Genomic DNA, 26,737 nt, shown 5'->3' with positions numbered 1-26,737 from the left:
AGTTGGGCAAAAACCTTTCAGTATGTGAGCCATTTCTCTCTGTGCTGCTCTATGAGTGCTACATTTTCCCCAGCTCAAGAAAAGCATAGCCCTGTCAAGCCATAGTGCCATGTTAGAAGGCATGCATGGGCTGTTGCGAAGGACTGCACTTCCTAGTGCTCCAGGTGCGCCTTCCAAGATGGTGCTGGGGTTTGAGGAGGCTCAGTTTCCTTTATTTTATTTTTATTTATTGTTAAATTTGTATACTGCCTTTCATTAAAACAGTCCCAAGGCGGTACACACAAAAATTAAAAACAAGACTATAAAAATGACACAATTAAAATATTAAGATAAAATATAAAACAAATCTGTCTAAAAAGATTTAAAATACAAGCATAAAAAGTGTACAAAATACAAAGAAGCGGCAGTAGAGACTTTTATCATATAAAAGCCTGGGTAAAAAGCCAAGATTTATCACGCTTTCTAAAAACTATGATGGAGACTGAGGAGCGAATAGCCACCGGGAGAGCATTCCAGAGTCTGGGGGCAGCAACAGAGAAGGCCCTGTCCCGCGTGCACGATAACCGAGCCTTCCTCATTGTCGACACGCGGAGCAGAGTCCCCTCAGATGACTTAGTCAAGCAGGCAGCAACCCTTGGAAGCAGGCGGTTCCTCAGGTATCCAGGGCCCAAACCATTAAGGGCTTTAAAGGTCAAAACCAGCACCATGAATTGGACCCGGAAACAAACGTAATCCATGTAGCTCTTTCAAAATGAGTGTGATGTGATCCCAACAGGCAGCTCCAGGCAGCTCCCTAGCTGCCGCATTTTACACTAGCTGCAGTTTCTGGATATTCTTCAAGGGCAGCCCCACATAGAGCATGTTACAGTAATTCAGCCGTGACATGACTAAGGCATGGGTAACTGTGGCCAGATTTTTAAAAGAGTTCCACCAGTGTTGGTGAAAGCTCATTACTGTGCAGTGGGTATGATCGCCTCTGAACAGTGCCAGAGAGCTGTGCAGAGTATTTGGCTTTAACAGAAACTTCACACAGGCCTAACAAACAATTTAGTGAGAGGCCCACACTTAGGGCCAATGGGTGCCACCACAGGCTCCCAGGCCTTACCGTGAAGAACAGTGCCCTATTGCATTGAACTGGAAACTGAAAGTACTATGCACTTATGGCTTTAGAGGTCAGCAAGGCACCACAAAAATCCTCTTTATGTCTATAGAGACTTAGACCAGAGCCTGTTCCTTCGGTTTTTTATGGGAAAGGCGCATAGAGGCTAAACACGCTCGCTTTTCAATATACCTTACATTGCAGGGTGGCATGTTGTTTTTGTTGTTTTGGGGTTTTTTTCTCCTTCCCATAAAAAGTTCAATTTTATTTGTTTGTTTATTTAATGTTTACATTTCTCGTATTTCCAATACCCAAAGGTCTCAGAGCAGGTTACAATAAACCCAATATAAAATATAATTAAAATACAACATCATAAAAATAAAAAATGCATTAAAAAAATTCAGTGCCTGAGAGGGGAAGAACCACTACATTACCAGTCAAAGGCCAGGGTAAAGAGGTGTGTCTTCACCATTCTCCGGAATGTGCACAGTGTTAGAGCTTGGTGCACCTCAGAGGGGAGGGCATTCCACAACCTAGGGGCCACCACAGAGAAAGCCCTCTCACATGCCCCAACCCCTTTAACTGCTGACAATGGTGGCACTCCCAAGAGGGCCTCTCCAACAGATCTTAACTGACAGGCAGGTCTATATAGGAGAAGGCCTTCCTTCAGGTATTTGGGGTCCAGGTTGTTCAGGGCTTTATAAGTCAATGTTAAAACCTTGAATTGGGCTCGGTGCAAATTGGCAACCAGTGCAGTTCCTTTAAGACCGGTGTGATGTGTACCAGGCCAGAAGTGCCCATCAGCAGTCTTGCTGCAGCATTCTGCACTAGTTACAGCCTCCGAATTGTCTTCAGGGGCAGCCCCACAAAGAGCACATTACAATAGTTCCATCTGGAGGTTACCAGAGCTTGGATCATTGTGGCCAGGCTATCTCTGTCCAGAAAGAGCTGTAGCTGGCAGACAAGCCTGAGTTGAAAATAGGCACTCCTGGCCACGACCACCAACTGGGTCTTCAGCAACAGCAACAAATCCAGGAGTACCCCCAAGCTACACACCTGTTCCTTCCGGGGTACTACCACCACTTCAAGAATAGGATATGTCTCCAACTTCATGGATTCGAGAGCCCCTGACACTCAGCATCTCCGATTTATCTGGATTCAGTTTCAATTTGTTGGTCCGCATCCAGCCCATTACTTCCTCCAGGCAATGGTCAAGCACTTCAACCGGCTCTCCTGATTGAGGTGGAATAGAGAGATAGAGCTGGGCTTCATCTGCATACTGGTGGCACATCTCTCCAAACCTCTTGATGACCTCTCCCAGCAGCTTCATATAGATGTTAAAAAGCATAGGGGATAAGATTGATTGGTGAATAAAGTATTTATTTCTTTTCACTTTGGAGTTGGTGCAATGTAATTCCCATGTTTTAAAAGTGTATGGATAACGTGAGATACATATTATTGTAAACCGCCCAGAGACGAAAGTTTGGGGCAGTATACAAATTTGATAAATAAATAATAAAATAAATAAATATTATCCGAAAACCAACTTGATAACAGAGAATTTGTAGTATCTTTGGAGTACCTTTTACCCACAAATCCATTTGTAGCAATACTGAGGAAAGTGAGAACTTCGTCTATTACAGATACAGAAAAGATAACTGAAAAAGGGGTGTGTGTGTGTGTGCGCACACACACACACACACACACACAGGTACGTTGTCTCTTGATGCTTACCAATTAATAATCAGATCTGTTTTCCAACTTCCCTAGAAAGCACAAGAAAAACCTGTAAATAGCAGCTTTGGGGGGGGGGGTAATAGCAACTTCAGAGGGTTTCCTTTTTGGCAGGAAAAATGCCAAAAGAAGGTTAAGCTAGAAGCCTTCAATCAAGCTAGAAGGTTAGTCCTTCCCTTTCTGCATGCCATACTCCCAACCAGAATCAGGGCCCCCACTGCATTTGTAAAATTATTAAAGACATGGGTCAGCTAAGTTTTTAATAACTGTCTCTCAATAAATGCCATATGTCTGGCCTGTAACAACTGGATGAAAGAAGCGGTTACAAAGTCAATATAATTGGATAAAATCAGAAAAGGATTTAAATGATATGAACCTAGTTGGAGGTATTGGAAATGAGCAGATTAGAAAAGGAAGAGAGAAACTTGAGCCAAATGTTTCTTGTGTGATCTAGAAGTGTGCATGAATCAATTTTGGTGATTTGATTCAAGCTCAAATCGAATCGCAAAAACTAAAATTGATTTGTTGAAAACAGTCAGCTTGGCCAGCTGTCTCAGCAAATCAACCTCAAATTGATTTGAGCACCATTTTGAGGCCTGTTTTTCTAGGGAGAGCTTAAAAATGGACCTTAAAATTCTGTCATTTTTCCAGGGAGAGGTGGTCTACCAATTGGGGTGAGCTAGTAGATTAGCCCTCCGTTCCAGACAGTGCTTGAGCCCACCTTGGAGGACTACTAGGTAGACCCAATTGGTAGACCATCTCTCAAAAACAGGCCTCAAAATGGCCCTTACATCACCTGAATCGATTTGTGTCAAATCAAATCGGGACACAATGTGTCAATTTCAGTCAGTATATAATTTGAAAGAGGTTGGGGTTCACAGTAGAATACACCCTGTCTTATTATTAATTATGATATTCATAATAACTTGATCATTAAGGGTATAACATTTCTAATTTCATCAGACTAGCAAAGTAGCCATTCAAAAATTCCAGTTGGCATTTTTGGTATGAATGATCTTTCTTTGAAGTCCCCCACAAACAATTACCTGGGCAATTCAAGTGCTAACTCTGCAACCAGGTCCATCAGCTAAGTCCGGACTCTGTTGGGCAGCAGGGTGATTGGTGCACCAACAAGAGTCCCAGTCAATCCTTGGTACCTAGGCTTAGGTACACACATTCAATATAGGCCAACTCCCTGACAGGAATCCTGGTAAGGGGTGATGATATTTTTGTAGACCACAGCCACCCCACCTCCCCACACATATCGTTCAGAACATAGTGATCCACTGGGAGAAGTTGGGACCAAACTGGGCCACTAGCCTCTCCTGACCAGGTCTCCATATTGCATACCAGGTCGGCTCCTTCATCCATAATCAAGTCATAGATGATCTCAGATTTATTTTAGACTGACCTGGCATCACAGAGTAATAAGGTGAGGATCTGTGGATAACTGGCACTGCTTTCCAAGGTCAAAGAGGTGGTAGGCCTGCTGGAAGATGACAATTAATTAATTATTTGAAATTAATTAAATTTCAGAATTCCCTTCCCCTGTTACGACCTGTGTAGATTGGTAACTGTTTGAAGGACAGGAAACAGAGAGTAGGAATAAATTGACAGTTTTCACAATGGAGGTAGGTAGGAAGTGGGGTCCCCCCCGGGTTAGATACTGGGACCAGTGCACCTTAACATGTTCATAAATGATCTAGAAGTTGGAGTGACCTGTGAAGTGGCCAAATTTGCAGATGACACTAAACTATTTAGGGTAGTGAAAACCACAATGGATTGTGAGGAACTCCAAAAAGATCTCTCCAAACTGGGGGAGTGGGTGACAAAATGGCAAATGTGGTTCAATGTAAGCAAGTGTAAAGTGATGTATATTGGGGCAAAAAACACCAACTTTGCATATACGCTGATGGGATCTGAGCTGTTGGTGACTGACCAGGAGAGAGATCTTAGGGTCATGGTAGACAGCTCATTGAAAGTGTCATCTCAGTGCGCAGCAGCTGTGAAAAAGGCTAATTCCATGCTAGGAATCATTAGAAAGGGGGCTGAAAATAAAAATGCTGCTAATATAATGCCCTTATACAAATCTATGGTGTGGCCACATCTGGAGTACTGCATACAGCTTTGGTCACCATATGTTAAGAAGAATATTGTAGAACTGGAAAAGGTGCAGAAGAGGGCAACCAAAAGGATCAGGGGCCTGGAGCACCTTCCTTATGAGGCTAGGCTACAGCATCTGGAGCTCTTTAGCTTGGAAAAGAGGTGACTAAGGGGAGACATGATCGAGATGTATAAGATTATGCATGGAGTGGAGAGGGTGGACAAAGAGAAATCTTTCTCACAATACTAGAACCAAGGGTTACCCCATGAAACTGAAGGTTGGGAAATTTAGGACCGACAAGAGGAAGTACTTTTTCACACAGCACATAATTAATCTGTGGAATTCTATGCCATGGGATGTGGTGATGGCCACCAGCTTGGATGGCTTTAAAGGGTGAACAGATTCATGGTGGACAGGTCTATCAGTAGCTAGTACTCTGGTGGCTGTGGGCACCTCCAGCCTCAGAGGCACGATGCCTCTCAATACCAGTTGCAGGGGAGCAACAGCAAGAGAGAGGACATGCACACACCTCTTGCCTGTGGGCTCCCCAGGGCATCTGGTGGGCCACTGTGTGAAAAAGGATGCTGGACTTGGGCCTGATTCATTCAGCAGGGCTGTTCTTATGGCCCACTGACCTACTTTTTTGATTCCCCATCACCACTGGATTAGCTGCTCCAGAGTCATTGTCCTCCACTTCCCCATCTCTGGACAACCCAAGACACATACCAAGTCTCCTTTGAGGAGTCCAGAACAGTACTTGGGCCCCAGCCCTCAGTCTCATCCCCAAAGGCTGCCACCAAGGCCAGCCCCCTTTGGCAGTCCCCCCATTGGTGGGCTGCCCCACAGCCCTTTATAAGTGACCAAATGTTTAGAAGCCCAACAGGCATGGCTCTCATCCAGCCTATCAGGCAAACCTGGCCCAGGTGCAAGCTGCTAAGCAATTAATATGAACAAAACAAGATAGAGGCCAGCCAGAGGGGTAAGTGCACAGAAGCTGCAGCCAGAGTCCCTCTCCCAATCCAGAATAGAGGGTGGTGGGAAGCCAGATGAAACAAACACCTACCCCGACAGTGTCTCTTCCAGTCACCTTTGGAGCTCCCCCTCAGCATTGCTCCCCTTTAAGAGCAAAAGTTAGAAGCCCAACAGGCTCAGCTCTCACCTATTGGGCAAACCCAGCCCAGTTGCACAATGTTGAAATGCACTTCTCTCTTCCTCTTAAAATATTTATCCTCATCATTGCAGTCCTGGAGACATATTCCATTGCTGTAGCACTGTCTGGTTGGCAGAGATCTTGCAGCATTAACCCTTGATGGTAATAATGGGTAGGTGGAAGTATTTTGAAAAACACAGGCAGAGAAGATTTGATAGCCGGCCAAAAAAGCTCTCATTTTGAAAAGTATCAGAGGAACAGTAGATTGGCTAAACAGAACTTAACACTTTACACTTTGTGGGAGAAGGCAACCATTCAGTAGCTAAGATATCAACACTCTGAGGATGACAACAAAGCAATTGACTCAAATAAAATTTAATCACCTTCCAAGTGGAGCAGCACCTTCACACATTATATTTATTAATAATTTTCTGAAGTGCAACCTGTTTAGTCTGAAGAATTCTGGTATCAAACATCTTGCCAGAAGGTTGGAGCAGAATGTTGCAGGCATTAGATCCTAAGGCCAGCACACACCCCAAAAAAAGATTCTTGCACAGCAGGCTCTCTGAATGCTAGGAAGTAAACAATATCCAGTGACTACTTTGACATTTTTTTAAAAAAATGTATGCAGCATTAAAATTTGTATCTCTACCAGAAGTCTGTAGTGTGTAGAGTCCACTCTTCTGCCTCAGAACTCCACCACCACCACCTCCTGTAGCACTGTGGAAAATGTTAGCCACTGGTCTTTAACATATTTTTTCCTAAGATGGTCAGCACGTTAAACTATAAAAACTTAAGTAGCATTTGCTTCAGAGTTTCAGGTGGACCTAGTGTTTTCAACAAGCCCTACCTCTTATTCTGTGGCTCTTTCATTTTTGACCTCATCAATCATATAGTATTTCCAAGCACTAAGGGAGAATGTTAATTTTGTGTGCCAGTTTAGTGCTTGCACATTGTAGTATTTTTGTTTTGGAAAGCATGGCATGGCTGCCTACGGGAATCACTTGGATCAGTCGCAGTTGTCAGCTGAGAATATAAACACAGGCCCAGTTTGGACGTTCTCCCTACTCTCTGCTTAAAATGATCCTGGTTCTTGCGGCCTCAAATCTACTTGAGTATGTAAAAATTAGGAGAGTGCACATCCATGATAACTTGCTAACTTAGATTTTAATGTGAATTGGCTCAAATAAGTGGTTATTGCTGTGACCATTTCTTTTCTGGGGGGAAACAATCAGAAGCGTGTCAACTAGCCCTTCCATCTTTGACTTCAGCTGGCATTGGGCAGCAAATAGTTTTCCTTTTACTTAGATGTTCCCATTGGATTTAATTCTTAAAATAATAATGGCTTACATCATCAGACGAAGGAAGAGCTTCATGTTGTGAATATTAGTTGCAATAAACAAATATAACCACATGTGCTGCAGCCTTTTGTCTAAATGAATCTTGTTGATCTCTCCGTGAAATCCAAGAGACTGGTATTAGACTATTGAGAATTAAAGGTTTATTGGTGGCAGCCTAGGATATTTCTGAAGCCACTTTGTTCTGGAAGCTTCAGCAGCAGAATATATTTCATGACTGCTATTTTATGTTCAAAATCCCCATCACTCTTCTGAAAACTAATGGTACATTTCAATTGCTTTTCAGCAACAAGAGCAGGATCCAACTAATTTATATATTTCCAATTTGCCACTTTCAATGGATGAGCAAGAGCTTGAGAATATGCTGAAACCCTTTGGACAAGTTATCTCTACAAGGATACTTCGCGATTCCAACGGCACAAGTCGTGGGGTTGGCTTTGCAAGGTACTGTGCTAGCTGTCTATATCTTCTGAAATGTGCTTCATAATATCTCCATCACTGTGGTGCTCAAATAAAATAAAGGAAAGACCCTTAGCTATGAATAACAATATGAAATGGAGATGCTAGTGCTGGTCATTTGGCTAGACCAAAATAAACACAATTTGACCAGTTAACTGACTAAGTATAAGTATGTGTGACACACGTCTATTTGTATTGTAATAAAGAGAACTCTCCTAATTACAAAAACTGGTATTAACAGTTATATTTAATATTATTGTGAGAGAACAGAATTCTAAATTACTGTGATCAATTATTTATAATGGACAACGTATGTCAGCAAAATAGAAGAAATTGAATAGTTTTTCTTGGGCTTTTATTCCGGAATCTCAGGAAACACCCAAACAGTTAAAAACATTGTCCAACAGGACATTGAATACATGTGAACTTTAAAAGACAAAACTAAGGGTTTCAAGATGGCTATGGTTATAAAATAGGATATCATTCTATATTCTCTATATAGTAAGTGTTAGAGTTGCATGAACATGTGCAAGATCTCTTGGGGAAGGTGATAGAGGCACAATGTGCTCATGTAGACAGACGGAGCATCTTTCCCCCTGGGGACTTAGGTTCCATATCCCTGGAAGAAAAATTGAAGACGACAACATTCCACACAGAAGCACCTGCTGCTGTCTTCACTCTTCTTCTTGGCAAACAAGTTTCCCTTGAAGAAGAGGGAGATGGTGGCTGGTTCTCCAGGCCTTGGCAGAGTGCCTTACCCATCAAGGCTTGGACTGGTTCTACAGGTTCCAGCAACACTGACAGGAAGATGATGCTCTGCCTTCTGGAGTGGGGAGGGCTTCTCTTTGGCGAACACAGAACACAGAGCAGAGGATGTTCAAGCTGCAGTTGGGACTAGTTCACCCCAATCCTGCTCATTAGCATTCAAGCAAGCGGGTTTGGTGCCCCTGTTCCAATGTTCACATCCCTAGTAAATGTGGAAATCCTGATTCCTGAACAGCTAGGGAACAAGAGTGCAATTACAGTCCATTGTTACTTTGCAATTTAAAAAAAACTAGACCACCATCTACACAAGGGTAAATCTTAGCTTGTAGCAATAGTCAGCAATAATAGACTGTAGTCAAATATACAGACTGGCATCACAACCATCATGCAGAGTATTGTTCTACATTTGTTGATTATTCTTTGCTTACATTTGCTCAATATTGTACTCAAGTAAGGGTGCTTTCACAAACCACAGCACAGGAATATTTGCCCTATATCTATACATAGAAGGTAATATATATTATTGAAGTAAATTAGTTATGCTACATGGTAGAAAGGGAGGAAATTGAGTCTTTGTGTTATAATTCCAAAGTGAACTTGGGAAAAGCTTCCCAAATGGATGTGCTGTTCAAAGGGAGAGAGTGTCAGACATAATTCCAGACCAGGTTGATAAAACACGAACATGCCTTGGGCTCATATGATGCCTTTTTCTTTCCTTGTGCACATTGGGATCCTTTCTGTTTGTTGGCAGGCTGTTTTTTCATGTGAAATTGGCAAACCATCATTTTTCCAGTGCACAGGTTTCAGCAAGAAAGCTAGGGTATTCACTGTTCAGCGAAAGGAGGGGGTGTACAAGCCTGTTATGCTCCAAGGGAGAGGAGGTCTGTTCCTGTCCCTTTTAAACTCTAAAATCCAGGGTAAGAACAGCCCAAGTCAGCCTCAGAGTAAGCCAGGGGAGGAGTTTGCTTAATCACCTCAATCTTCCTCCTGGGCACTTACCAGATTACATGCTACAGCTGTGTCACACTGTCCATTAAGTGTGTTTCTGTACTGCCTGTGTTTCAACACTGCAGTCCGTCAGCAAGGTGCTGTTCGCATTACTGATGCCTTCTTTTGGATTTTATCCTTCTGTTTTAGTCCTGCAACGTTGCACATGCATTGCAAATAAATAGCTGTATTTTCCCATTGTCGGAAGGTTGCATAAGCTATTTACATTTTCAAAATAATCCTGCCAACCATTTTACTGCTGAACATAGTGTAATCTGGAAAGCTCCCTGGCTTGCTACATCTAGCCAGTTCCCTTTCCAAGGAAACTCCAGCTCCTATGCTCAAGAGCAGCCCTCATTATTGCCTGCCTTGGCTTTAAATACCTTAGGACAGAGCTGACAGGGCTGAAAGCCTGCTCCAAGCCCCGCCCCCTCCCTCACCTCACTTTCAACCTCTCCCAGTGTGGTGGCCCCACTGGAGCTGTTATGTAGAGCTCTCCTTGCCTCGCCTGCTCAGCCTCACTGGATCTCGACAGCCCTGGGACTATCTCACCCCCATTCCCATTGGGTAAAGAAAGCAGCCTCAAAGGAAGGATGCCACGTGCCCCGCCAGACTCCACGGGGCAACCAGGTAACACGGCATCCTGACAAAGCCTGAGACTCATTCACATACTGCCACATACTGCTTTGGTGTGCTATTTTGACTAAGCCTGAGGCTTAATTAAGGTGCCTTACTCACCAAGCGCAGAAACCAAATCATGTACAAGTTAACAAGTTATCTCGCCTTGTCTTTTACACAGGATGGAATCAACAGAAAAATGTGAAGCGGTGATAGCTCATTTTAATGGAAAGTTCATTAAAACACCACCAGGAGTTTCTGGTATGTTTCTTTAATTCTCTTGAAAACCTAAAATTAATTATTTTTTTATTTAGGACAGATTGGTATGGTTTTTTGACATCCATGGCCAATTCACAGGACTTCTTGAACATGCAAGCAGTAGGTACTTCGCCTTAGGTACATTCTTGTGGACAAATGTAAATTAGGCAATCGGGGAATATGGCTGGCACTCCTGTGATTGCAGCAACACTTTCACATCCACTCAGTTCACAATATGGAAACTTCCATGTGATGGGAGAAGCACAGAATATGACACCTCTGTCTGACAGGGAAGTTTCCTCTAATTTTTTGTTCTGTACCCCCAGCCTGCTCTTGTGTGTGAGCAGGGAGAATGAAGCACTCTTGCCTCCACTGATCAATTATTCCGTTTTGCAAGCATTGCAAGTATAAAACCAGGCAACCACAGGCTAAAGGCCTAAATAAAGGCAGTATAGAAATTGAATGAATGAATGAATTCTAAAGGCCTGAATATAGAACACTGTGAACACCATAATATTGCATTGTTTTAAAAGGAGTAGGATACACCAGACTATTGTCATGTTTGGCAAATATCTTCATAACTTCAGTAGTGGTTGTTTTGTTTGTTTATTATATTTATATCCCACTTTTAAGGATAAAATATTTTCAAGGTGGTACAGGCAAATGAAAACAAGTTTTCTAGCTAAGGGAGAGGGAGTTAAATATGGTTTCCATTTTTTAATTAGTCACTTTTCCCTGTGGGTTTGTTGGTTGTTCAGTAGTGTTTAAAACCTATAGATACACAAATATAGAATCAAAAGAAAACTTCCTCATTGAGTTTTTTCTCCCTACTGAAATGAGATTGTGCTTAGCCAATGCAAAGCACAGAACTTGCCAGCAAAAGAGCTCAAAGATCCTCTGCTAGTGCTTTTTTCTCTTAGCCATTTGCTGCTGTGAGAATCCCAACCCATCCTATAATGGACAACTGTTAGCTAATGATAAACGCATCATATTGCCTACCATGAACCTTTTTGAAGGCACAAGTTAACAGCCTTGTGCTATCAGCTTCTGCCAGGTAGAACAGAGTTGCTGGGTAGGATTACATTAATAGAATCATTGAAGCAGAAGTAAAAGGGATGTGGAAGACATTCTAACTGGGTAAGAGGAACATTTCAAAGTGGTGATTCTCTTATATCTAGCAGAGGAGAGCAACTGTCCCTATTCAGTCTCAGCATAGTGTCCCTCCAGTGGCTGTGGCTGGTGTCTACCTTGTGTTTATTTTTAGGATGTGAGCCCTTTGGGGACAGGAAACCATTTTCTTTTTTTAAATGCAAACCACATTGAAAAATGGTATATACATAATTTATTGTACTGTACTATATTCAAAAATGCTTCTCATTCATTTCTAGGGATAGTTCTATTGAATTCCATGAGGCTGTAGAATACAACTCAAATGTGCACTTTACTGTAGGGATCTGTACGAACGGCTCATTCAGGCACAGACAGGGAGGGGAGCAGTTCCCTGAAAAAGCAGATAAGCAGCTCCTTACCTGCTCTGCTGCCACCCCGCTGCTTTTCTGTGCATGGCACTCACTCTATCAAAGGCTACATGTAGCTGCAGTACTGTTCCCTGCAGCCTGCATCCAGTGTCAGCATGATATGGCCGCCACGCATGTGCCACAGCCATTTGTATGGTCAGCATGGTGTTGCTGACCACACAGATGGCCACTGTGCATGTGTGACATCTATGTGTGTGCCGACGCTGCACGCAGACTGCAAGGAACAGCACCATAGCCACACACAGTCTTTGGTAGAGTGAGTGCTGTGCCCAGAAAAGCGGCGGGGCAGCAGCAGAGCAGGTAAAGACCGGCTTTTTAAGGGAACCTTCACCTGCCAAACTGGTTCGGCTGTGGGCACCCGAGCCAATTTGGCACTTCCCAGAGGAGGTGCCAAACCAGTTCATGCACATCCCTACTTTATCACACAGTATTACAATCGTATGAAATACATTTTCTCTTTGTAGCTAGGCTAAATCCTGCAGGGATTTAGCTCGTAGAACAGTCTTAGTGGCTGGTTTTCGTTGGTTGACATAGCCATTGCAGATGGAGGCTTGTGCAATTTCCTGTGACTATCATGCAATATGTTCTATCCAGCAGTTGCTTCTTCTCGAAACATCATCTGTTCTTTGTCCTTGGAGATAAAACACCTTTCTTTATGTAGCATCAAAGGATGAATAAGCAAAATGCTGGTTAATGTAGCTATATAATGGGCACGCTAAAGCTTCACCAACACTGCCTTCATTCTGTCCACTCTGGAAATGAGCTAAAATGTTGCTTACCATGCCTTAGATGCCTTTCTCTGCATCATCAAAAAGAAATTCTCTGCATCATCAAAAAGAAATTCTTTTCTCCATTTTACATTTTCAAAATGTTCCTTTCTCTGCTATTTTCTTTAAACCATCAACAGAATACATTTTTTTCTATTCTCACTTTCCTGTCCATTATTCGTGTATATTTATATGTACATATGTCTCTCTTAAGCCCACTTTGTTCTGTTACTTAAGGCAGCTTAAAGAGGGCCAAATGCTGTCGTCTTGCTTTATTCTGTTTTTTGGTTTTGTGAGAAAGGCGGGCTTTGCTTCACTTCAGGTTAAGAGGATGCAAGTGCTGGGTCAAGTATGCTCTCCGTTATCAACTCTTCCCTGGATAAAGCATAAGAAATAAATGCACATAATGGAGAAGATAAACCCTCTGCAGCCGAACTGTGCATAATACTAAGTGCAGAAGAAAACTTGGGCAAAGCAACACATTTGAGTTGGATGGGAAGTACTGTAGCTGTGCTTCCAAAGTCAAATCACCCATTTACCAACTGCATGTTGGCAGCTGTTCCCCACGCAGTACAGGGGACCCTCTTTGTTCCCAGAGGTTCGGTTCCCGCCTATTTCTGTGGATAATGAAACTGCCAATAAAGAGACCTTGATGGGAATGGGGGGGGGGGCGGGTTAGGTTCCGAAGCACATTGAAGTGTGCTGAAAATCACAAGAAAAAGTGGGCAGAGCAGAATAAGCAGAGTACCTAGCTCTCCAGCAATGCCCCCCAAACTTCCAAATCTTGCAATTTCTGTTCTTTTTTTTTCTTTCTTTTTTTAAGGTTTTGGTGGTGGTCTTTGGCAGAAAAAAGCCACAAAATGTCTCAGCAGTACAAAATGGTGGCAGGAAATCATGACAGAAATCATTTCCAGTCACTCAAGAACTGTGAATAGCCCACAGTTCTTGAGTAGCAGAATAACCCAATTTTCACCCTGCTAATAAAGAAACTGGGTCCCTATGACCCAACTGCTGATATGCTAAACTGTGAGTGCTGGGACCGAGGATAATGAGGGTTACCTGTACAGTACACTTTTAGTTGCAGCAGGAAGCAAAGCCCTGTACTTCTCTTGCAATGCCTGGGACAGAACACAGGTCATGGAAGGTAGTTGCACAGGGAGCACACGAGGGGTAGGCTTCTTCCCATAAAGCTCTATGGAGTAAGCATTTGTCAGGACTCCCTGCCCGCAGTTCTGTGTGCATCCCATCTATTTCATCAGCCATTGGTGAAGCAATATGGGGTTCTGCCTTCCATAAAAGAACCCCCCTCATGCCAGACATGCACAGAACTACCTGGGGAAAGGCACATATGGAGCAGCTGCCTTTGCAGAGTTCCAAAGTCGACTTTGGCTGCACCAAAGAACAGCGCTAGGAAACATTAAGGTTTTAATGGTTTAAACTGAATTGTTTAAACAGAGAAGCCAGAAAACATCAATGAATAGGTATGGGAAGAAGGATGTCTGTTTAAGGAAAGCATGCTGTCATAGTGCAGCTTGACTGAAACAGCAGAATTTGTAATCAGTACAGAATGGGTTAAGCAAGTTGATGAAAAATGGAGCTGGGCCTCTTGCACTTAATGAAATAGATCAGGAAATGCTTGTGCAGACAGTCCTAAGGAGATTAAGCTGGTAGGTCTTATGATATATTTAAGTTTATTATTTATTTAGTTCATTTTTAATACCGCCTTTTTGCCTTGATCAGGGCACCCAAAGTGGTTTTACAGTGTTGAAAATAAACACACACATTCCATACAATTCCCAAAACAGCACTGTCTCAGGCCATTGATGGTCAGGAGCTAAGGATAACAGGTCCCAGGTCTGGGCACCTCCTCTCAGGGCACACATGTTTTTCAGTACTGCAGGGAAGGTGGGGGGAGGGGCACCCCAGAATCGCTCACAGGCAAAAACCGGTATCTGTGGGAGCTGATGTAATGGCCCAAAAGCTCTCCTTTTGCCTTCTTCTGGACACACAGGTCTTTTAAGTACTCTTGAAAAGTACCCCGACAGCCCTTACATGCCAGTCCTGGTTTCTAAGGAAGCCAGTGTTAAGTTCAAAAAATTTAAGTTTAGAATTTTTCTGATGAACACCTCTACAGAAAGATTGCCTTACACCACCTGCCATCTTCTTGGGCATTACATGTAGTAGCGACAACTAAAAAAACCAACAAATCCCTTGGGAGGAATCAAAGAGTCACAAGACTAAGTAGTAGTAAGAAATGTACTTCTATTGTCACTTAATTTTGACTCCAGTTATTGTTTAAACTGAATCAATGCTGAAGGAAGTAGATTAGAATTACAGTTGTGTTGAGGTAGCTAGGAAGTCAAGTACTATTCATCATATTACTTTTCCTGTATAAACTGTTTTGAGAACTTTTTTGTTGTATGTTAATTATATAAATAATTATATTAATTATATTATGTAAATATAATTAATACTAAATCTAACACTAAAGTACTAAGTATGTGCAACTGGGCGGGTGGGGGGGAATCAAGGTAATCAAGGATCACTTTGGACCTTAGAAATTCAGGTTTAGTAGCTTGCCTTAAGCAAGTCAGAATTGCATTTCTATATAATGAAGACAACATTCACAGTGGTCATAGGCTTATAATCAGATTAAATAAAGAAAAGTATTTTCCTGTATCTGTACTACAGAATGATGTAGTAATTACAGTTGTTCTTACCAATCCAGAACGTAAAATGATACCTGTGTAGGAAAACTGAATGTTGAAATAATAATGTTGAACTAGCTGGGCCAGGCTCAGAGCATCTGCACCTCTAGTTTACCACCGCCATTCCCACCCACCAGCCCACCGTTACCATCATTTTTCTCCCGCCCGCCTGTCGCCGCCACCTTTTTCCTTCTACCCCCCACCCACCTGTACAGGCCGCCTTCTTCCTTCTTCTGCCTGCCCACCTGTACCAGCTATCTTCTTCCTTCTCTCCCCCACCCCCACCCATCGCTACCGCCTTTATACTCCCTCCTGCCCATTACTGCCTTCTTCCCCCCTCCCACCGGCCAGCTGTTCACTGCTGTTCGCCGCCATTTTTTTCCTGCCCACTGGCCGGCTGCTGCCACCACCGTTTTCTTCCTCCCACCCCACCTGTCCCTGTCGCTATCTGGCAGCTTCTCACGAGAGCTGCCACACATGGGATTAGTGACAGGTACGGCTTAAGTGGTGCAGCGGGGAAATGCTTGACTAACAAGCAGAAGATTGCCGGTTCGAATCCCCACGGGTACCATATCGAGCAGCAGTGATATAAGAAGATGCTGAAAGGCATCATCTCCTACTGCGCGGGAGGAGGCAGTGGTAAACTCCTCCTGTATTCTACCAAAGAAAACCACAGGGCTCTGTGGGTGCCAGGAGTCGATATCGACTTGACAGCACACTTTACTTTTATGCCTTAGAGAAATATATATAAAGAAGATGTTAAAACTAAATCTTGGGGTTAATGGGGTTAAAAAGCAGTAGCACAAAGCATATTTGCATACACAACCACATAGATTTCAAAGTAGTTTACTCTTGGACAACCCTTTTATGAAGGAATCTGGTACCAGAATCCACATTCTTCAAAAGCTGCTTTTGTTTATGAAAGGGAACAGACTTGGGAACCACAGAAATGAGTTCAAGTGCCTTCTGCTCATAACTTGGCCCTTCTGTTTTAAATGGCAAAGCTCAGAATTAGTTCTCCAACATTTTGTTTGCTAAGGATTACATGAGATACATGCCAGGACATACCCTGTATGTCATAGCAGTAATATATGCTGTTTTCATTTTAAAATTTAAGTGCATAATCTAGGCCAAAGTACTTATGCAAATAACATTCAGTGAATATGTGTATCTGATAATGAGCTCCCTCGTGTCTTACATAACATGGCACAATACATTTATAACTTCTGTGATCACCATCTTAGGCCAGTTGTTGCTAATAGCACATTTGGCTGCCATCCTAAGTCTTCCAACACAAGTCTAAGTTTCACTTCAGTGACTGACATCTCAATCCTAAACCTGTTGGGAAATAAGCCCCATTTATTTCAGTGCAATTGTTTGTTCATAATATTTGTGCTATTTTGCCAAATATGTTGTGCTGTGTTATAATGTTGTTTTGCCCCAGACTTCCCTCTCTGCACAGTTTACAGCAAAATAAAACAAACTGAAACGTTTTAAGAAATTAAAACCTTAAAACAATTTAAAACCATGAGTCTAGTTACAAAGCTTGGGTGAATAAATGTGTCTTTTAAAAAATGGTCAGAGATGGTGAGGCTCTTATTTCAGCAGGGAGCACATTCCAGGGTCTTGGGGCAGCAGGCATTCTTAGGTGAAACGTTGCTTCACACTTGTGTATTTCACATGTAATTACTGAAATGTCAAGTGATTTTCATGCATGAATGAACTATCACAAAATTAACACAACTGAACTTCCATATTTTAATTGACATATTGCCTCAGGTACAGTATTAGATTGAGTCTCACCAACTACTAGTCTTCAAGTGCACAGGTATCCAACTGATAAGCATGTCTGCATGAGCCAATCTGTAATGTGTCTAGAATCAGAAATGCAGGATGAAGGAAGAGTACTTGATAGCCCTTTCTGTGAAATCCACTTGTCCAGTTCATTGCTGGACAGTAAGATCACAGTGATGCAACACTGCCCCAGTCTGGAGCTCTGTATATGCTCTGATGCATCTATAGAGCTCCTGTGCAATCAGTGTTCCCAAATCACTTCTGTAAAGGTGGCAGTTTTGTATGTACATCCTTCAGCCACAGTGGACCTGGCCCTTGACTGAAATGAAGGCGGAAGTCCTTGTGGGTATGAATGGCTTAAAAAACAGAACAAAAACCCACCAAAACACTGTTCCATGGTAAACTTTAAGGATATGTTTTGCATTGATATTAACACTGTGCAGGATAGAAAAGTAAGAAGTACATAAGCACAGCCCTTCTGGATCAGGCCCAAGGCCCATCTAGTCCAGCATCCTGCTTCACACAGTGGCCCACCAGATGCCTCTGGGGAGCCCACAGGCAGGAGTTGAGGGCATGCCCTCTCTCCTGCTGTTACTCCCCTGCAACTGGTACTCAGAGGCATCCTGCCTTTGAGGCTGGAGGTGGCCTATAGCCCTCCGACTAGTAGCCATTGATAGACCTTTCCTCCATAAGTAATTTAAAGCACATTTGACATCAAAAGGAGAGAGGCAAGCTGCAATCTAATCCCTATGGACTTTATTTACTTGTATTGAATATTGGGTTCGAAATTCGGCAAAAATGTGAAATATAGCAAATTGGAATGCTGGGTATCAATCATATGAAAACATTGTGGTTTCCAAGTCAAATAACTTCTGAAAGCATGTTAAGTAAGAGTGCAGTAGTATATTTTGATTGGCAGCAATTTTTAAAATGTACTCTATTTTGAAATTCCAAAGACTATTCTGTAGACTAATCCTAATTATTTTTTTAAGCTCCTGCAGAACCTTTGTTGTGTAAGTTTGCAGATGGAGGACAAAAAAAGAGACAAAATCAGAACAAATATATTCAGAATGGAAGAGCATGGCACAGAGAAGGCGAGGTGAGACTTGTAAGTCCTCCTTTCAACTTTTAGTGTCTCTGAATGTGTGGATGTACAAAATATACATCAACATATTGCATATTGAAATATATCGCATTCCATATATTATGAAATAAGTTTTTACTCTTTGTGCTAATTTGTTACATATTTAAATGCATATTAAAAAGTGTTAATATTTCATACTTTAAAATATAAACAAAATATATTCTTGCAGTGGCCAACATTCTGTGCAGTCTAATCTCAGTATTAGGAAGCCGCCAGGGCTGCTGCACATTAAAAGGCAGTCCAGGGTTATTGGGAATCTCTTTAAAACAGTGTGCAGACACTTCTGTCACACTGCTTCCATTGGAAACAATGGAAATAGAGTGAAGCAAGCACCTATGCACTGTTTTAAGAAGATTCACAAGAGCCTAGTGGCTACCTTTTATGTGTGTGTCATTCGTGGTGGCTTCCAGATGCCATAACTGTGCAGAATGTTGGCCAGCATTTGTAATGCATGACAGAAGATGTGTAACTTAACTGTTTGGCTCTACTATTGCACACATTTCCATATACACTTCTGTGTGTGCTAGATCTCTTTCTAATTTGAGTCAATATGATTATTATTGGGAAACAATTATTTTTCTCTATTGACACTTTCTCAGAATCACTAAATAAAATATATATACTAATCCAGGATTTGGCACATACTCCAGCATGCTTGCATAGCAATCAATGGGAACAGTTTTCCTAGGCAGTGCAATTTTTGGAGCAGGGGAAAGTGTGTGAAGAACTGTCCTTGACATTGCAGTGAATATATAAACAGCAGTTCCATATACATGCAAGGAGTCTCTGGATTGGGGCCACAGTTTTTAATAAGGAACCCCTAAACAGATCATGTATTACATATCATTTGTGCCAGGAAAATTTCACAAAGCATAAGGCTATGCTGGCAATGCAGAAACTATGACTATTGCAGACAGATGGGCTGGTGCTAAATGTTTTGCTTTGGGGTGCTAGTCAGTCTCTCCGCTGATATGTATTTTCTTCCTCCCTTCAAGACTGGGATGACACTTACTTATGATCCAACTACAGCTGCTTTACAAAATGGGTATGTAAAAGCAGATAATAAATATACTAATTTCTCTGAGACCTCTTTAAGGAATTAATAGAGGTGTTTGTATTTTTCTAGATTTTATCCTTCACCATACAGTATTGCAACCAACAGAATGATCACTCAGACATCTATTACACCATATATTGCATCTCCAGTTTCTACATACCAGGTCTGTATATCAAGTTTAGTAGGATAAATGATATAATACATACAAGGGCAATTTATTTGTGTCTATGGCTATTCTATATGTACGGTATATAGGACAGTACCAGATTTCACTATGCTGTAGCATAAATTGCACAAAGGAGCTTGCTTTTGATGTGTCCTTGATTTCATGTAGCACACAAAATGAGTGGATAATGGTGAAATAAAAGTGATGGTGATGCTTAATTTTTTTTCTAAGGCAAAGTTATACTGTGTTCCACGGAACCCTGGATTTTCTCTGATGCTTTTATCAAAGGTTCCATAGTGAGAAAATAAGTTATGGCAGATAAGCATCCCTGGAAAATAGCTTTGCTTATTACGCCAAACTTCCTCAGTGTCATAAAACTCCCATAGCTGCCACAGGTCAAGTGTTGCATGTGTGTGTTTCCCACATGGTTCCAGAAAGAATCTTGACTGCTGGGAGCCCTGCAGAGGCCAGACCTCAGCTGATGGTTCTGAAATTTGGATGACTGTGTAACCCAAATTGTGGCCTGCAAGTTGTTTTTTTTCAGCTCAACACAAGACAATACTATGAATTTGAGACTGAAAGAAGTGTTTATATTCTGTGCCCCAAGCTTCATACCAGGGGAAGAGGAATAAACTCATTGCCCACATACCTCAGCCTCAAACCCATAGCAATGACTGATGAGGAACCTTGAGATGCTGTGATGGTCTCCCTAGGACTGCATTGTCCACTGGATGAGGAATTAATGGGCAGGGGGGAATAGGAAGGGAAAGGAAAGAAACCCACAAAAAAACCACCCTCCTTGCTCTGCTTTATTCCCCTCACTGCCAAAGTTGTCATTGGTCTCTGGTTCTATATTTCTAAAGTTATGTGTCAGAATGAATTTGAGAACAGGGGTTCTCTGTAGGCAGGGATTGAACATTCACATGCTCTTTGTGCCACCAGGAACATGCTCTGTAGCAGGGGAGGAAGTAGAGACACTCACACTAGGCCTGCCAGACTTGAATTATCCTAGCTAAGGGGAGCTTTGCTCACTTTCACTTAGCCAATACAGGATCCTCTTGTTCTGAGGATAAGCATTAGTGTCCAACTGATCCTGGTACTGAGGTGTTGTAAATCTGTTAGCTCAGCTAACCCAACAGGATTTACAACCCCCTTCAGTACTCCCCTTTGAGTTAACAGAAAGTAGCAGCAAAGCTGCACAAAGGAAAAGGAAAGGCTCACAAACAAAATAGTAAATGAATCAATGAATCAGTCCCCTGAACTGAACTAGGTACCCCCCTCTAACAATAACTGAGTAATAACTGAAAAGAAAGCAACAGAGCAAGGAATGAAAAAGAACAAAGGACACCAGAGCAAGGAATTAATGGAACAAGAACACAGAGCAAGAAAGAACAGAACAAGGGCAAACTGGAACTCAGAGATGTTGAAAATTCAAAATACAACATGGTCAGCGAAAGTTGCTAACAGCATCGGTGGGAATCACAGACTGCTTGATATATGGCTCAAGAGAACCAGCAGCCAATCAGGCTTCCCTGAGTCAGCACTTCTGCTTCCTCTCTTGTGATCTCCTGCACCTGCGTGTCTCCCACTGAGCTTTCCTCTTGAGATGTCTTCTCAAGACAGGTGAAATCCCAGCCTCCTCCTGATCAGCCTGCTCCTGATCAGGATTCATGTCTGGCAGCTGTTCCGATTCCTCAGCTCCAGAGTCTGTTCTCCCTGCCAAATCCTGTTGCTGTGCCTCTGAGCCCTCACTAGCAGGCAAATCCTCCCGTTCCTCCTCTGACTCGTCTGAGTAAAGTCTAAGCCATGACATGAGGATAGCAGTATTGTGGTTGTCATTGACAGTCAGGAGGACCCTGGGGTGGCTGCACCACAGCCAGATAATTTTTGGGATGCATTAAAAACTTCCCCAGAGTCCTCTTGCTTGCCAGTTTCCATGAACCACCCAAAAGGAGGACTCAAATTTATTCCCTGATTCACCAACAATTATTTCCCACTTTCTGTCTTTCCACCTGGAATCTTATCCAGTGCTACTTAGGGGAAAGTGCCCAGTAAAAGCCTTATTCCTCTCTTTCTAGAGGAGAGGAGGCATTTCCTCCCAAGCTGCTATAGCAATAGTAATGGAGGATGTGAGCCAAGGAAGCCAGTAAGGCAGGGGAGAGCAACTGTCCCTATTCAGTCTCAGGCATCAATTGGGTTGAAGTTCACCATGCAACCTGTTGCTTGCTTTCCTTCAGTCTAACCCAAACCCCTGTAGCTCTTCTGGCTCAAGAAGTGGCAGGTCTTCCTTGAACCTGTTCTTGGGAGATCTGTGGCAGCTGCTGCATGTCAATGGGTCTCCCAAGAAATAGGTCCATGAAGTTAAAGAAGATCTCTCCTCAGCTGATGGGTCTCCTGAACATCAGCTACATTGAGCTGGCAAACAGGACCTCCCACCCCACCCCACCCCACCCCACCCCGCCCCACCCCACCCCGCCATCCACAAACTCGTGGTTTGTGATAGTATGGCAGAAACAGCAGCCAGATAAGGGAATGAGAAGTCCCATGAGCATGTGAGAGAGAGGAGAGTGCCTGTTTAATAACAAATGAAGGGTGTGGACAAAGGGGAGTCTCCCCTTTTGTCCCATCCCCTCCATGCAACCTGTTGCATTGAGTGTGTGTGTGTGTGTGTGTGTGTGTGTGTGTGTGTGTGTGTGTGTGTTTTTCAGTGAGTGAAGGGAATTGTTGCATGGTGCATCTCTGCCCCAGTCACTATCCAGTCCAAATCTACGAAATTCAAAACAACATTGAACTTTTCAGTTTGTCCTTCTCATAATAGCTGCTTGAACAGGAAATTTAAGTACTTGGTAGTTATTAGGACAAAGGAAGACAAAAGGCAGCAGTTTACTCTTCATTGTGAAACAGTATTTTATGAAATCCTCAACTATTGTTTGGTGGAACTGAAACAGAGTTCCCCCCTCAGTTCCATGCATCTCGCAACCATCTCCTGTAGGAACAGCAGGACTGACTCTTCCTTTGAGGCAGAGTTCCCCTCTGAATAAAAGCAGAATAGCTGTTGTGCATATTTATGGAATCTTCTAAAGTTAACCTGCCATCAAAGTTGGGCATCCTACCAGGGCTCAAACAGTCTCTGATAATGTAAATCTCCATCAGTCTGAGAAGAGGAAACAGATGTTACCACTTAGCAGAACCACTCCCTTTTCTTGCTGTCTGAGAAAAGCACACAGAAAAGATCATATCCTGTACTCTTGCTGTCTTTGTGATGTCAGATTAGGTTTGTTGATCATTTAGTTAAGTTCATGCTGAGTAAAAACGAAAATCAAACTGATGAGCCCTTTCATTCCCATTTTCCTATGTGTGAAACATTCCTCTGTTCCCCCTCACCACAGCCTCAGAGCTTCTGAAGAAATTATCACCTATTTCAAATGGCCATTTGAAAGAACTGCACTTTAAAAAAAAAAAAAGCCATCATTCACCGGATGCAAATGTGCCTTCTACAGAAAGGTTCATGCCCTGGGATTCATGTCTGCTTCCAAATAGGGAGGCTACTGCGAATCTGGTTCAAAATCAAAATGTGATTCTTTCAAATTGTCAAAAAAATATACATTACAGTTGTTAAGATTCATGTTTTAAAAACAAACTTTTTATTGTTTAGGTGCAAAGTCCTTCATGGATGCAGCCTCAACCATATATAATGCAGCATCCTGTAAGTTTTCATGCTTTCTCCTATGTCATTTTAGGATTAATCTGGGGCCAATATTCTTATTTGTTCTGATTTGTATTGCATTGGTTTTTATCTGATAGTTCTTAATGTAGAACTGAGCATTTTTGCCAGATCCACAGTGGGGTGATTTTTACAGCTTGGCTTGAAACTGGATCCCAAGTAGAAGCCATTCGAAGTGGATTGAAGGAAAGAAAAACTTCAGAAGATTCAATCCCACTATGGATTGGCTTCACTGCTTCGGATGTGGGATTTCCCCCGCAGCTTGGTTTGATTCCCCCCCCACACCTGTCGGGGAGAGTAGGGAGAGGGAATGATCTTTTATATATGAAAAATGCTGAGGAAGATGAGGGGGTGAACTGAAGTGTCTAGATAACCAATGAGGGAATGACTTCCCAGGCTTGCAGCTGTTTAAAGTGTCCTGCAATTGGTTGATCTGCCTCTCCTTTCCCTTTCCCTTCTAATCACAATACTTCATTTATTTCCATCTTGGTAGTACACTTTGTTTCAGTACAGTGCCTCATCTGTGATCAGTTACCTGTACCTGGTAAAAGGTGTGATTGTTCCTTTCTTTCCCCACTTGCTTGCAAACAAAACCAGGATGATCTAATGGACCTTAGTGATTATAATTCTGGATGTACATTGATGCATCTGATACTCCTGCCCACATCTGTCTGCCTTAATGCCCAGTCTACCATTGTCTGCCTCAGTTAGTTCAGTGTAGTCCCTCAGCCCTGGTCAATTGACTGACTAGTGCCCGCCTGTGGTCCATCTTATAACTTAAAGTTTCTGGCAAAGAGTGCAGTTAATCTTCTCTGAACACTTGAGCAAAGCATCCCTCTGATCAGAAGTGACTGAATGAGAGTGTGAATGCAGCATCGTAAACTACTGGTTGTCTGGTACTGCACAAAGATATCCTACCTATATCTCCTTCTATCCTAATTACTCGGCTCTAGTAGCTTAGTTTGTGCACTTCCTTGACTTTGTTGCAACTGAGAAGGGAAACTATTTTTTAAAGTCTCAAAATGGCATCTTTGGTTCAAATATGGTACAGTTTTTAATTCTTGCACCAGTCTTTCATATACCTTGGTACAATTCTGCCTCTACATTTCTTGTCATGTTCATGCAAATTGCCCTTAAATTAAAACCGCATAGGCATGGCAAGTCAACAGATACCTTTTCCAGAGATCCAACTTGAAAGTGACTGTTCACAAAAAGTCCGGTTGAGATTATTTGAAATTTGGCAGTCTTCAACTCCTCAGATGGACTGTGCTCTCTGAAAATTGTATCCAGTGCTGCCAAGAAATGGTTAGAATTTTTCATTTTTGGCATCAAAAGTTGGGGGAGGAGACCTCAAACTTTGAAGTTTCTCCACATAGACATTCCTGCACATGTTTATCTGAAATTTGGCAGACATTATGCCCTCAGAAATGACTAACATCTCTGTAGTTTTTATCTTGGTCTGCCTTACAAACAATTACATTTAGTGATTTCCCAGTATTGTCAATGGGAAAATCTTCACCTCCAAAGTGGGTTGAAGTGAAGTGCAATGTGCAACTAAAGCAGTGAAGTGAATTGACTACTATCCAAGTCTCCAAAGCAGTTTTGGTGCAGTTTTTTGTGTGTGTGTGCACAAGTCTGTTTTACTGCCCACATTGGACAAACTACACACACACACACACACCCCACAACATTTTGCCATCAAGGAAGAGTTTCACCTGCAAGTACCTCTGCCTAAAGAGCCCATATGGGGAAGTGTCAACCAAGAGGGTGTGTGTAAATCTTGGCTGTCAACATTTTTCTTTCACTCTTACAGGGTGCTGTATTAACTCCTTCCATGGAACACACCATGTCGTTGCAGCCTGCATCAATGATAAGTCCACTGACACAGCAGATGAGTCATCTTTCATTGGGCAGTACTGGAACAGTATGTTGCTATTCCAATTTAAAGAACCCTAATAACCCATCAGAAAGAGCCAACAAAGTTTACAAAGTATTTATCTTTACATATATGTCTTATTCACTTCAAAGTATTCCATCTTGTGTGTTGTGTTTGCTCAGTTATTAAACAATGCATTTATTAGAAATCAGCAAATCCCTTCCACTTTTAAGTTGTTGATTGCAATTTCAGATTTTTGGAAGGGGAAACATTGCTGCTGTTCACATCTATCACATTAAAGAGTGATTGGTTAGATGAAAGTCCCCCATCTCTCCAAAATATATGATCAACTATTAAAGCTGACAGTGCTAACAATTTATTAAGTGGTTTAAGTGAACACATATATGCATGTAGAGCAACATGTGGACAGTCACTACTGTGTATTTCTGAACCAGGGCCTGAATCATCCCATGATCTGCTTTTCATTGAGCTGAGGAGAAGAACTAGCATTTAGAGGTGAAATAAGTAAGGGGAATATAAACCATTTTATTTCTAGCTCTGGGAACTTGAGAAAGCCAGTCCTTTGGTTCATAGTAATACTTGACCAAAAATATTAAAAACAACCACAACAAAAAACAAAACTGATTTGATTATCAGTATTAAGAGTGCCTGTCTGGACTGCAGTATGTTTTGAATACTTTGGATTGGCTCCAAAGGTACCCCTCCACATGCGCAAGGCCTCTCTGCTCATGAAAGTCCTGTTCTACACCTCATGCCTGCACTGTTGCACAGGAAAAGTGGAGCTAAATCCAAAGCTGTTCTTCCACTTCTGCTAGAACATGCACGGCCTCTTGCTGAAGCATGAGGAGACCCTGATTGTTACATCCTTGGCTGATGCTCTGGTGCAAGCTCCTAAGACAAACATTTGTGGAACAGTATAGTAACAATCTGCCTTCCCTTTATGTTTCTCCAGATCCAACCCTCCGTGACTTATATTAGTTTCATTTTGCTGACTGCATTATCTGTCTTTCTTGTAGTATATGCCCGCCACAACAGCTATGCAAGGAGCCTATATACCCCAGTACGCACATGTTCAGACAGCAGCTGTTCCTGTTGAGGTAGGTGCATTTATGGGAAGGAGAGTGTTCTATATATTTATTTCTATAATCGTGAACAGTTTTCAGTAAATATAGCCTTTCAGTAAACTTAACTTGCTTAAAATATCACTGCTATATCTGTGATTATAGCAGTTCAAAAAGACTTTCAGAAAGCTTTCAATAAAGTTCATCATCAAAGACTCTTGTGAAAACTTAGCAGTCAAGGGTTAAGAGGAAAGGTTCATGTGTGGATTGATAACTGGTTGAAGAACAGGAAACAGAGGATAGGTATAAATGGACAGTTCCATCAGTTCCTTCTAAATGAAAGTAAGTA

The 26,737-nt window shown here is 42.2% G+C and overlaps 1 protein-coding gene and 1 long non-coding RNA gene across 16 annotated transcripts in view; one reads left to right on the top strand and one right to left on the bottom strand.

The window, feature by feature from the left end:
- LOC128329558 (uncharacterized) overlaps nucleotides 1-26,737 on the bottom strand; it is a 59,409-nt gene that overhangs the window by 8,453 nt on the left and 24,219 nt on the right. For 3 of the 7 annotated variants that reach the window (XR_008309706.1, XR_008309699.1, XR_008309701.1), the window contains 2 exons: nucleotides 4,245-4,322; nucleotides 2,156-2,423 (listed from right to left, as the gene is read on the bottom strand). This is a non-coding gene — a long non-coding RNA (uncharacterized LOC128329558). Of the gene's footprint in view, nucleotides 1-2,155; nucleotides 2,424-2,833; nucleotides 2,866-4,244; nucleotides 4,323-8,921; nucleotides 9,809-23,331; nucleotides 24,723-26,737 lie in introns of those variants that run through there. The other 4 variants (XR_008309700.1, XR_008309705.1, XR_008309707.1 and 1 more) reach the window with 4 other exon arrangements.
- The window catches only part of RBMS1 (RNA binding motif single stranded interacting protein 1), a 198,629-nt gene that overhangs the window by 165,052 nt on the left and 6,840 nt on the right, over nucleotides 1-26,737 (top strand). For 4 of the 9 annotated variants that reach the window (XR_008309693.1, XM_053260969.1, XM_053260946.1 and 1 more), the window contains exons 5-12: nucleotides 7,732-7,889; nucleotides 10,456-10,535; nucleotides 18,332-18,447; nucleotides 19,479-19,528; nucleotides 19,610-19,703; nucleotides 23,362-23,412; nucleotides 25,244-25,420; nucleotides 26,344-26,424. Coding sequence is in view for 8 of the 9 variants with exons in the window: in XM_053260969.1 (XP_053116944.1) it covers nucleotides 7,732-7,889; nucleotides 10,456-10,535; nucleotides 18,332-18,447; nucleotides 19,479-19,528; nucleotides 19,610-19,703; nucleotides 23,362-23,412; nucleotides 25,244-25,420; nucleotides 26,344-26,424 (807 nt within the window). In the remaining variant the exon portion in view is untranslated. The remainder of the gene's footprint in view (nucleotides 1-7,731; nucleotides 7,890-10,455; nucleotides 10,536-18,331; nucleotides 18,448-19,478; nucleotides 19,529-19,609; nucleotides 19,704-23,361; nucleotides 23,413-25,243; nucleotides 25,421-26,343; nucleotides 26,425-26,737) is intronic. The other 5 variants (XM_053260958.1, XM_053260937.1, XM_053260955.1 and 2 more) reach the window with 3 other exon arrangements.

This window comes from Hemicordylus capensis, chromosome 1, assembly GCF_027244095.1.
Source record: "Hemicordylus capensis ecotype Gifberg chromosome 1, rHemCap1.1.pri, whole genome shotgun sequence".
NCBI lineage: Eukaryota > Metazoa > Chordata > Lepidosauria > Squamata > Cordylidae > Hemicordylus > Hemicordylus capensis.
This window is presented reverse-complemented; position numbering and strand designations above follow the sequence as displayed.